A 12,616-nucleotide genomic window follows, 5' to 3' on the forward strand; every position below is an offset into this window, starting at 1 on the left:
ATTTTACATCAATATAATTCTGCATGATTTAAAATTCAAAATAATCCTTACTTATCTTATGGTGGGCCTTCGTCTAGCTCCTCAGTTTATCCACTGTGTAAAACGAGGTGTTTTAGCTCGCTTCTCTTGCCTTTAAAAGTTACTTTTGTAGTTACCCTGTGAAGATTTTAACAAAAACCACTAGGAGGCAGCATTTTGCCAGTTCATGTGTGTAATAGTTTTCAGATGTGTGCTGCTGTTCTTTCTGAAACTTTGACTTAAGGATGACAAAAGAAAAAATACTAATAATATTTTTAGTGGCATAAACAAACTTCCATAATGTGGCCTATTTTAAATAAGAACGTGTTCTTAATTTCTTACCTGGTTAACGTTCTGCACCATCTTGTGGTAAAAAATTGGTATTACACAAAAGTGCAGCTGATCTCTAATTTACCTTCACTTGTTATCTTGTCAACACGATACATAAATGTTTACGACATGAAGTCACAGGTGTTTTTTCTTTAAATGTTATTGATATGTTTAGTTAGTTTAGAAGGATTTAAACTATTTTTAAACACGGGGGTCTACAACAAGGACCTTTAGGCAAACTCTCTTCTCATTGGCTGCCCCGCAGAAAGGGAAGAATTGAACAGCAGGTGCTGTGCTTACAATCAGAGCTGTTTGCTTGAGATTTCCTTTGGCATCATATAAAGCAGAGAATAGAACAATCTGACTGAATTTGAGTCTTTAGAGCATTATGAAGCCCAAGCTTTAGGTTGACAAGGATTATATGCCCTTAAAGATGAGCATTGTAAGTAAAAGGCATAAAAGTAGACCCAACACCTCGGTAAATCTACACTGAGAGACAGCTTCTACAACATTAAGACTGACGTATTTATAAGTAACTTCAAAGACTTTGAAATATACACCAGAATTTAAAACTTTTGTTTTTCTTTAAACAACCAACCCACAGGCCAGCTGTTGCTTGTTTTGAAGGTAAATATGGAAATGTAGGTGCCCATTTTTAGACAGCTTCATGTGGAAGCCGTTCAAACTGTGGCACTTGGGTGTTCACAACTCACCTCCGCACATCTGGCCCGTCGTGGTGTGAGGTGGGCGTCGATGTTGGAGTGTCAGTCTCTAAAAGTAACAAGTGCGTCTTTATCCTCATCATTTTTTATTTAAGCCTGCGGCATATGACAGAAAAATTCTAAAGGTGTGGACACATGTTATTTTGTTGCTTTTATTTGCTTTTTTTGTGCAGAATCTTTTTTTTTGTTTTTGCTTTTTTCTCCCACTCAGATTGATGTCTGCTTCTGCAACCAGCAGCAGTCTCTCGCTGACTTGACGTGATAGATGGCCTAAATGTTTAAACTGCCCTCGGCAAGATCCCAACTCTTTCTCTACAATTACTTGGTTGGTTTGTTCTTTCTAATCATAGATATGTCATTCTGTGCCATAATGCTGAACAATAGCCAGCTTCAAGCGTTAGCAGCTAAACCCCCCCCCCCCCCCCCCCTCCTCTCTGTCTCTTTCACTTTGCATCCCTGCCCTCCGTTGCTCCTCCATTGCTCCTTGCTCTCCTGCTCTCTCCCTGCATGGGTTATGTGACTCACACAACACTAAAAACTAATACAACATTAACTCCGCGCCGAAGAAAGCTCAATGTTGTTACGCTTCTGTCTGTTCACCGTCGCACGCTCGAGGCTGTTTGTCAAATGGCCTTTTGCTGATATCTCACAGAGGTTCAGTCTAACGTCTGTGTCTCGGCTTTCCTTTAAAATTAAGGCGGTATTCTTCCTTGTCGGGATGCTTGGTCTCCATGGTAACATCAGGTCCATTATAAGTGCCATAAAGAGCATGTGAGGGAATGTTAAATCGCCAGTCTGCCAGTCTCCATCACCTCACTGGGTTGATTGTGTAACTCACACTCCCACGGGAAAACCTCCTTTCTCCCTCGTTCACTTCCACTCTCCTTCGTTCTCCTCTTTCTGTCACACATTTGCCTCTCTCCTTTCCTCTCACACTATTTCAGTCATACAGTCAGCGCGCACACACACACACACACACACACACACACATCATTTACCGAGTCAAACACTGACCCCCAGTGGAAAAACACTCAAATCCTCTGACACAAGTTTTACTGTCCAAGGCACACCAGCAAGAAAGACAAGGCTGTACATCTCAATTCATATCTGCATAAAATAGCCTTTACATCATCGGGTCTTCTTTGGATTGCATTGTCAAATGATAGCAATGGATCAGGAACAACACCAGCAATTTTATTTCCAAGAATGTCACCACTTCATTAGCATTTACCTTGCCTCCATCACCTTATCAGACACTTTTCACACAATCCCACAGTCTCTTCCCAAGCACCAAATGTCTGCAAAACACTGTTTGCAGACTGACTGCTGGTTTTCTGCTGTTGATTAGAGGTCTAAATGGTAGAGTTTAATAGATCACATAAACACTTCTAATTCACATCAAGCTGTATATTAAGCCATTTATGGCACACTGTCCACTTTATTGGGCACACCTGTTCATCTCCTCCTTAGACTGCTCCTTCTCAATCAGCCAATCCTTTGGCAGCATATCTATGTAAACATGGTCAAGGTGCTCAAAGTAAATGGGGAAGAAAAGTGATTTAAGTGACTTTGAGTGTGGCCCAGTTGTCAGTGCCAGATGGAGTCATCTGAGAATTTCAGAAACTGCTGATCTACTGGGATTTTCCAGCGTAGCCATCTCTAGAGTTTACAGAAGCTAGTCCAAAACAGAAAATATACAGTGAGAGGAGAATGGCCTGACTGCTTGTGCTCGTCACAAACAAAGTATGCACATCTTTGAATGTGTGACACGTTAAACCTTGAAGCAGATGGGCTGCAGCAGCAGGAGACCACACTGGGTGCCAAAGTGAACCTATTTGTGCAAATCTCTAGACAGTCAAAGCTTTTCATCCAATATTTAAGTGTGGCATGTTCACTGAGGGTCTTCTTGCTGTGACACGAGAAGTTTTGGGATTCAAATCTGCTAGCTTACTCTGCCTGCACTGTTTAGACTGCTGGGTAGGTTGTAGTCTCTGGTTCAGAGCCAGGACTGTTTTTGAAGTTTCTCCTCTAAAGAGATTCTTGGTTTCCAGGTGCCTGTTCAGTTTGCTCTGCAGCATCTTAGAATTGGCCAACATTTCCCTAGAAATACCACATATGACCTGAAGACGAGGTAGCTTTTGTGATGCCGTCTACAGATTCTTGTCTTTCCTTTTGGTGGTGAGCCATCTGCGTTGGTGGTTTGCACTACACAAGAAGGTGATCGGCTTTTAACCCTTGTTATCCTCTGAGCGCTCAGTGGAAGTCTTATATGTTTCAGGCTCTCATTTTTTTCCAGCATCCCACAACTGTGCAGACAGATCGGCTTTCCATTTAATAACCTTTTTTGTTTTGTTTTTAAAGAAAATGAGTGTAGTGGAGTAGCCCATAATTTTCCATTCAGTTGTATATTCCAGTAATAATGTGTGGTTGTCACAAAATTGACCTGAATCTTTCTTTCAGAAACATTTCTCTAACTGCTTAAAAAATTATATATCTTTCCTGTGTCACTCAGGTATTCACTCGCTATGGGAAGTGTTACACCTTTAACGCTGGTGGTGATGGGCGCCCTCCCCTCATCACCACAAAGGGAGGTATGGGTAACGGCCTCGAACTCATGCTGGACATTCAGCAGGATGAATACCTGCCAGTCTGGGGAGAAACGGGTGAGAAGAATGCCATTCACGTGGCAGGTTATAGCTGTCTGTCACACTGGATTCCTTAGTGAAACGTATATTTACAGTGATCCCAAACGTTTTGCTTTCCTGCAGATGAGACTTCGTTTGAAGCTGGGGTCAAAGTTCAGATCCACAGTCAGGATGAGCCGTCCTTCATTGACCAGCTCGGATTCGGAGTGGCACCCGGGTTCCAGACATTTGTTTCCTGCCAGGAACAGAGGGTACAAACTGTTGCTTATTAATTCTTATCAATTATTACGTTATCAGACTCGGCAAAGGAAGAGTTCAGAGATCTGAACAATTAATAATTCACTATAACAAAGCAAAGCAAGGTTCCATATGAGGAACAGACATGAAATAATCTGGTTTCAAATGATTGAAACAGTTTGGTTACCAACTGATTTCTTGCCATTTGATTGATTCATTGATTCACTAATCAGCTTTCAATCAGACACATTTTGTCCTATAATTAAAAAAAAAAAAAAGTACACACAAACCAAGAATGCGTCTTTGGATCCTTTTCAGTGTTTTGTTTGGATAAAATCACTTTTACACAATGTCATTCATACTTTTAGTGGTTTTAACTAACTTTATTTTGACCTTTCTGTTTTGTTTTGTTTCTGTTGAACGTATATAAATGCCTGCACTATCTCACAATATGAGGCACTTACCGGGCTTCTGTGGCACTTTTATTTTGACTGCGTTGTTTATTGTAGGCTGTGCTATTTTTACTCTTTATCATGTTGCTGTAGGACAAAGATTTCCCTTGTGAGACCTATTTATAAATCTAAAATCAAACATTTGAAGAACCAGAAATACTGCTGGTTTACCTTCAGCGTTGAGCTTTAGTTTCAACACTGATATAAATATGAAATTGAAATAATAGCCACAGCTGGTAAAAAAAAATTTCTGTGAATTATGACAGATGTTTACAGTTTTCACTTTCCTTTTTCTTCGACTGAACAAAGTTAAACTGGAGCCTCTTTAGAATCGATTTTTTTAAACTTGTGATTTTTGTCTTTTCCAGTGTTTCCAGATTTCAGCAGTTCAATTGATGAGTGTTTTACTTTGTGATTTTTATCAGGAATAATAGCCATAGCTCTGAATAATAGATCAGAATTATCTGCGAGTCGCATCAGACATTTTAAGTCTCTCTCCCATTTATGCAGTTGTAGAATTAAAAAAAAATGGATTCAGTTGTTTTGTTCTTGCTTTTCCCTGCAAGGAGAAGCCTGCTTTTTATTTCATGCAGTGTTTATTTATTATTTAAAACACTATTAAGTTGTTATGCGGTCATTGCAGCTGATATATCTCCCCCCACCCTGGGGGGACTGCAAGGTGACGCCCATGGAGTCGGACTTCTTTGACACTTACAGCATCACAGCCTGTCGCATTGACTGCGAAACGCGCTACCTGGTGGACAACTGCAACTGTCGCATGGTGCACATGCCTGGTAGGGATCCGGTCTTTCTCTGTGTTGTATCAGACTTACGCCGATCTGAGAAATTACTGAAGGCACTTCAAAGAAGGAAATCAAAGAAAAAATTCATTAACGTGAGTGTGTGTTGCTGGTGCTGCTGCAGGCGATGCCCCCTACTGCACCCCCGAGCTGTACAAAGAATGTGCTGACCCAGCTCTGGGTAAGAAAGAGGCTTCATACTCCTCTAAATCTTTAAAGAACAGCAACACACACACAAACTCAGCCATGTTTCAATCGCTTCACAGGACATCACATTTATTTCCTGCACATTTAACCAAAAGCTGATATTACCTTAATATGTCTTTATGATGTTAGTTCCCCCAAAAAAGGAGAATGCACAGATTTATACCCCAAAAACATCAGAAAGACACACACGCACACACAGACGCAGGCACATCAGCGCGTGACATCTTGAAGTCGCAGCCGCACTGATTCAAAGGTCAAGCTGAGCTCTGGTTTTCCTCTCTCCAGATTTCCTGGTGGAAAGAGACAATGATTTCTGTGTGTGTGAGACGCCGTGCAACATGACCAGATACAGCAAAGAGCTGTCTTTTGTCAAGATCCCCAGCAAGGCTTCTGCTAAATATCTTGCAAAAAAATACAACAAATCTGAGCAGTACATTAAGTAAGTATGTTTGGGTTTTCTCATTATTGTGTGCGCAAAGCATAAGCCTGCGATGAATAATTATTTTATTACAGGATTATTGTATTTCATTGACTTTCACTAACAAAATATAAAAAAGGGCATTTTCTTTTGATTTCTGCTTTGATTCCGTTTTCATCAACTTATACCATCTTTTGCACGTTTTGATATTTTCTGATCATATTTCTGTAGAGACAGACAGTAAGTAGGTGGGGCTTCTGCCTTCACAGCCAGAGCTATGTGCCCAAGATTACCCCATTATCACATTGAAATCTAGCCAGGAGTAGATCAAAACTGTATTAAACCCAGTGTTGAGAGCAGTCAACGGGAGCGACCAGGATGGAGAGGATCAGGAAGCAGTTTGGATACAAAGTTACCCTGGAGTAACTTTGGAGGTGGCTGAGTTGAAGATGCCAAGAGTTTCAGTATGAGGGACCAGGAGAAGATTAGAAATGAGTATATCAGGCTGAACAGTTTGGAGATAAATTTAGAGAGGCAAAGTTGAGATGTTTCAGACATGTGCAGAGGAGGGATAGTGGACATACTGGACAGAGGAAGTTAAAGATAGAGCCGTCAGACAGGAAGAAAAGAGGAAGAGCGCAGAGAAGATATATCGAAGGAGGACATTCAGAGGGTTGGCGTGTTAGAGGATGTTGGGATAGAATGAGATGTGGCCTCCAAAGCCAGCAGCTGAAGGAAGAAGAAAAGAGTTGTCTCAAAAGCTGTGTTGTGATAACTTGGATGACATTGTCAGGGTCATATTTCAAACATCGAACCAGTCCTTTCAGAGCCACTGACAAAGAAAACATTCAAATCTCATCTCTCAAATGCTCTTAATTATTATTGAGCAGCTTCAAAATGAGGGATTTGTGTCTTCATTTGTTTATGTTGTCTCCACAGGGAAAATATCCTGGTTTTAGACATCTTCTTTGAAGCTCTCAATTATGAAACTATTGAACAGAAGAAAGCATATGAAGTGGCTGGACTTTTAGGTATAGCTTCATTTCTATTATATAACATAGACTGCTTACATTTTTTTGTCTTCATGGTGCGCATTTGTCATGAATATGTTTTCATTTCAGGTGATATTGGTGGTCAGATGGGACTTTTTATTGGTGCAAGCATACTGACTATTCTGGAGATATTTGACTACCTTTATGAGGTAAGACAGGCATTTAAGAGGCCATATAGTCTGTCATTTTTAATATGCAAAGCTTTGGACTTGATGTATTTAAACCTGACCATAATTAGATCAGTAGGAGTGATCAGAGGAGACTGTATTTCACAACACAGTTTTGTTTTATCTCTGGTTTTGAAGCGGTGTTTACACCTCATATTTAGAAAATTTAAATAATTAAAAACATTTCTAGTTGCGTTAGGCGGCTTATTTCTTTTGCTGCACCGACCTTGCTGCGACTGTGCTTTTCATCCCCTCAGGTAATGAAGTACAAACTGTGCCGCTGCTCCGATAAGAAGCACAAGCATAACAACAACAACGACCAGGGAACGGTCCTGAGCTTAGACGATGTCAAGTGTCACGTCAGTAACTTTCACTAAGCTTCTGCAGCCGGGGGCAGAGAGCCGCCGCACTCTCTTGTTTGTGAGCAGCTTCGTGGACTTTGTTCTTTGCAGGTTTTCTTTCTTTTCCCACTGCTGGAACAACAGAGGAAGTGTGTGAACTGTGCCTGATTAAGGTGTGTAAGCGACATGATGAAATAGGGACGTGTGGCTGAGGTAAGCGGACGGCCACAGAGACGCGAGGGCAGGAGAAGCAAGAGAAGTAAAACAAAAAAATGTTAGAATAGCTGCATGGTCTTCTGTAAACACCTTTTCAAGACATAGTAACAGATACAGTAAAAGGTTACACAGGTTCATTATGTGTTCAGTAAATCAGTGTTAGAAATCCCAGCAATATGGTGTCAGTTTGACTGTTTTTGTGTGAAATAGTTGTTAATTTACAGGAATTTTCTGTGCCGCACACATTTTTTTTTATTCGACTAAACCAGCTTTCTCTTTTACTTACAGCTGTCTTTACTTACAGCTGTCTTCCCCTGTTAAACTCAGCGCATTCTGCCATCATACTGTACTACCTCGTCTCGCAGGATGACAGTGCCAAAAATAATTTAGGAGCCAAGTAAAACTGACTGACAAAAAGGTAATTTTCATGTAGAGTAGGCGGACATTAAAGAAAGCCCAACATTTTCTTGAAAAGTAGTCGCAGGCGGTTTTCACAGAAAGCATTTTGATGCGTCACAATAGGTAAAAGCACAAATGTAAGGATAGCTGAGATCCATTTACTTCTTTTAATTATGGGTTCCTGCAGCTGGATGAATAAAGCGTAATAAAATCTCAGTCACTGTGACACCTCGTCGCTTCCCACCGTCGCCATGTGCTTGCTCAGAGGGCATCATCTGTTCACTGAGGTTCTGTCTTTCTTATTGTAGGGTCTTTACCTTTCAATATAAAGCACAGTCACACATCTTTAGTTGTGAAGGGGCACTATGTTAATGAAACTGAACTGAACTTTTTAAGCCTGATAAAATTTAGTACACCCCAAATTGTATTTAATTTTATAGATGTTAAATTGCTCATATTGGTGTAGCTAGGTCTGTTTGTAAATAGAAAAAGATTAAATAATAAGAGTAAATGTAAGCTCTGTGAAAGTAGCTGTTTTGTTTTATGGTAGTTATTTTCTGTCACATCAATCCTGAGGTAATGGTGGATGCTCATAATAAACATGGCCAGAGTTTCAGATATATGTAATCCTTGCTAGCAAAAAGGCCAGCTTTAAACTAGTTCAGACCCCACTGTTGTAATAACCTGAGATATCAGGACATCAGGACAAACCTTCTATTTGCAAAAGGCAGCCAATCAGACGAAAGTTGGAGAAGCACTAAGACTTTTTCTTCCCTTGAAGGGAGAGAGTATGCAATCGGTTACATTTGCTTGTCTGTCAGTTAACAGTTTAGCGTCTGCAGTTTTCAAGATATTATTTTCAAATTTTGTGTGATGGTGGATACCAATAACAGCTCAAGCTGATTTAATTTAGGTGGAAATCGGGTCAAGGTGACGTGAAAATCAGTAAAACCTTTATATTACCCAATGTTTTTAATGGCTCGTCTTCAAACTTCACAACAATACACGAGGACTTTGGGGATACAAGTACCTAGGCTGGGTAAGCATTTGACCTACACTGTTAGCACGAAGATCAAAATTTCAAGAATCTATAACAATAATTCCTATAATATATCATATAAAAGGGCATGGAGGACACTTTTTTTTGCAATACAACGCCCTATGGTGTTGCAGTAACACCATGACAGGCTAACGTTATCATATTGTAATAAAACACCATAAAACATCAAAGTTTTAGTATAGTCGGTTGCTCTGAGTGCTCTTGTTTTTGCTTTTCAGACAGTGAATGAACCGATAAACTACCCAAAGTCCAGCATAAGACACATAAAGAATAATTTGAACTGTAACTCATGTAGACCTATTGTAATGTAGTCCACGATAAAAATACAGAATTGGAAATGAGCACTATAAGCTCTTTCTCACTTTCTCTTAGAAAACGTTTGTTTGCATCTTTTCACCGCACATTCTTTGTTATAACCAGTTTATGTATGAGAGTAAAAAAAGGCGTACGTATGATTTTTATGTGCACGCACAGTTTATACATCCAGCCTCTGATGTTGCGCATGGTGTCGCACTTTGGCCCATCATATGATGCTTGTAAATGTTATCAGTAACCTGTGTTTTTCCTGCTGTAACAAGTTCAAATGCCCGCTGTGAAAAAGGTCTGCCAAGGGAACTACTTGGGTTAAAAACCAGTTGCTAGATTCCCCGCAAAAAAGATGTAATCAAACAATATGACAAAGAGACTTAATCATTGTATACTGTACAGCTTTACTGTAGAAATGAGAAATTTATTAACACATGATGCCATAACATTCGTTTAAGAGAATGTCATTCATGTTTACATGCTTTTTGTCACATTTTAAGGAATTTTGCTTCCGTTGTGTCAACAAGGCTGGATCAAATCAACTAGGATCAATATTTTGAATGTTTTTTACTTTCGAGCGCTGACTTGCATGTAGCACTGTACAGCAAGCATCCTATATGTACAGTTCATCCACACCTGCAGTTTGAGCCTTCTTCTGTCCTCGTGTCTGGGTGCGTTTTGTGAGCATGTATTCATTTGCGTTTTTACAGCAATGAAAGAAAAGTGGAAAGATCCTGCCCTAAAATGCTCAACAGTGAGTGTGGTGTCAGGTAGACGGTGAAAATCTGATCTCTGCAGAGCAAGTTTGAGAGTTTCCTTCATGATTGTGTATATACCAAAATTAGGGATGCACCGATATATCGGCCAAACCTCAGCACAGCCTGATCTCGGCCTTGTTGACCATTCACTTCTCTGCAAACAAGAATGTATTTATTGACGTGAGTGTTTTCTGATCTTTTTTTCACAATGCCTAATGTTTAAGATGGCGTGTCAGTTCTGTTATTGAATATTTGCTTGTTTTCCTGACACACGAAGGAAAAGCAAACAAGAACAAAACATGGCGTGCCCAGAAGTTCACAGTCGGTGCATCCCTACCAAAAATCTAACATTGTTTAATATTCTGCTCCTTGTTGTTCTCAACAGGAAGTAGGATCTGATTAGCGTGTAGCTGTGTGGTGTTACTATCAAGCACAATTATTCCATCAGTTGTAATTTAGTGTAAATATTACTGTTGACTGTGGATAATAATCCTTGTGTATTAGCATAGTCTGGTTTGTCTAATGGTGTACTTAATGGATTTATTTCAAAGAAACTTGCTGTGTGTCTCAATTCATTTTTTCTTCTGTAAATGACTGTAAATTTGTTTATTTGTCAAAGACGGTAATAAAGTAGGGGGGGCTGTTTGTTTTTTTTATTAATATTGCTAGAGTCGAGTCACAGCTGCCGTTCTCATCAGCACATGAGAATTAAATAGCCAGACTGTTGCTGCATGAGGTCGCCCAGCTTACTGCTTTTGTTTTTGCCTCTGTCTTTACTTTTGCCTTTTCATTTGTGATATGAAAGGACAGCTGTTTTAGTCTGGTGATGTAAAGATGAATAATGGACTTGAATCGGTTGTTACATTAAAGATCAAATGCTAACTGTATGTATCTCTTATTCATTTCGGGGAGTTATGTGTCATCATTTACACTTTCGCCATTAAAAATGAGGTAAAGGGGTCGAAAAATGGACTTCTGACTTTGAAGAAATTTCTTTGGAGGCAGGAGCGTGGCTGAATGTGGGTCTGGGATGGATCCAGATCCCGTTTTTCTAGAAAAAGCACTGTGGTCCTCCTCAGTGGAACATTGTAACTATAAATATATAATGTTAAATAATACACTGAAGGTTCCTGTGCTCATTTTAGCTGCAAAACAACACTTTCTTTTTTTAAGTGGACTCCCCCTCATATGCCTCGAAGTGGTTTGGTCCGCTCCCCTAATTCCTTTTATACTTGTGCTTTTGTTAGCACCATGACCTCACTGTTGAATCCTGTGTTTCGGTGCAGCTTCTGTTGTTTTTACAGCAGTCTCTCACTGCATGCTACGAAGGCAGGATGACATCTTCATCATCTTCAGTATCATCAATGTGATCCTGATAATGATGATGATGATGATGATGTGTTTTTATTGGCTTCAACTGACTCCCAGCTTGCACTGGGGCAGTTTGCAGCTGGGTGTGGAGTGGGCTGGGATGACATGTATAACAGCTGTAAAATATAGTGCACACACTCTGGGTTGGGGAGGACTTGCAGACTTAAGTGAAGGAATTACAAGTATCGTGGGGTCTTGCCCATAAGTGAGGGAAGAATGTGTATGTCTGACTAGGAGAGATTATGTCTTTGGACTAGTTTGGGGAGGTGGCTGTGGAGCAGGAGGTCTGGGCATGTGTGCTTTCAGTGCTGACCCTGGAAGTTGAGCTGAATAAGTGTGGAAAAGGGATTTATGGATGGACCACTGGTCCCCTTTGAAAGATCCTGGAACAAGCATATTGGCTGAAATTCAATATAACGTTTACATTTTCACTTATAAATGAACTGCATTAAATATCTCCTAGACTCTAATAACCCTGCAGCAACACAGCGTCACATTTCAGACCAGTCGACATTTTTTTTTTCATAAACAATTTTCTGCAGAGTAAGGTGGATTTTGTCAGTTTGTTCTAAATTTGCTAAACCAGACTGCTGAGAGCACTTCCTTCCCATGTCGCCTCTTCACCCACTGATCAACACTTACGTAACAAGGCGGTCCTTTGTTTGAGCCCTTTGGACCAAATAATTTTGCCACAGTGAGCTTTTTGTGGTTTGCTCCATTGACTTTTAATGTCCTGCTTATATTTTAAAGAGAGAACACTTCAGACAGAGCAGTGGTAAAGGGAAAAAAAAAATACACCATTACAAATTACAAGTTCTTACCTGTCTAATGTTTATCCAACATTGTGCTATTGGTGCTGATGCATTAAACTGTTAAAACTGGCCTGACTTTAATGTTCTGACAGTTTTTTCAGCCATTGAAGTGGACAGTAAACTCATAAACACTGCTAATAAAAAAGTTTTGTTTTTTTAACTTGTGAAAGAAAAAAATATGGTTTAACCACAAGCTAGTGCTACAACCAGGGACTAATAATTGCTACGACTTCCATAATGGATTCCATGGAAAAGTTTTAAATATTTCACGGCCTACTTCTTATTTTGTATCTTCACCAAAAATT

At 39.9% G+C, this 12,616-nt stretch overlaps 1 protein-coding gene across 2 annotated transcripts in view; it reads left to right on the top strand.

Annotated features, from left to right (window-relative positions):
- Window positions 1-11,015, top strand: part of LOC100703401 (acid-sensing ion channel 1) — a 62,925-nt gene extending 51,910 nt beyond the window's left edge. Inside the window, exons 3-10 of one of the 2 annotated variants that reach the window (XM_019350235.2) lie at window positions 3,583-3,733; window positions 3,839-3,966; window positions 5,048-5,198; window positions 5,329-5,385; window positions 5,697-5,850; window positions 6,769-6,860; window positions 6,951-7,030; window positions 7,306-11,015. In XM_019350235.2, the coding sequence (XP_019205780.1) occupies window positions 3,583-3,733; window positions 3,839-3,966; window positions 5,048-5,198; window positions 5,329-5,385; window positions 5,697-5,850; window positions 6,769-6,860; window positions 6,951-7,030; window positions 7,306-7,425 (933 nt within the window). In that variant the 3' untranslated portion in view covers window positions 7,426-11,015. Of the gene's footprint in view, window positions 1-3,582; window positions 3,734-3,838; window positions 3,967-5,047; window positions 5,199-5,328; window positions 5,386-5,696; window positions 5,851-6,768; window positions 7,031-7,305 lie in introns of both variants that reach the window. The other variant, XM_019350234.2, reaches the window with a different exon arrangement.
- Window positions 11,016-12,616: the final 1,601 nt, after the last annotated feature.

Source organism: Oreochromis niloticus, linkage group LG20, assembly GCF_001858045.2.
Source record: "Oreochromis niloticus isolate F11D_XX linkage group LG20, O_niloticus_UMD_NMBU, whole genome shotgun sequence".
Taxonomy (NCBI): Eukaryota; Metazoa; Chordata; class Actinopteri; order Cichliformes; family Cichlidae; genus Oreochromis; species Oreochromis niloticus.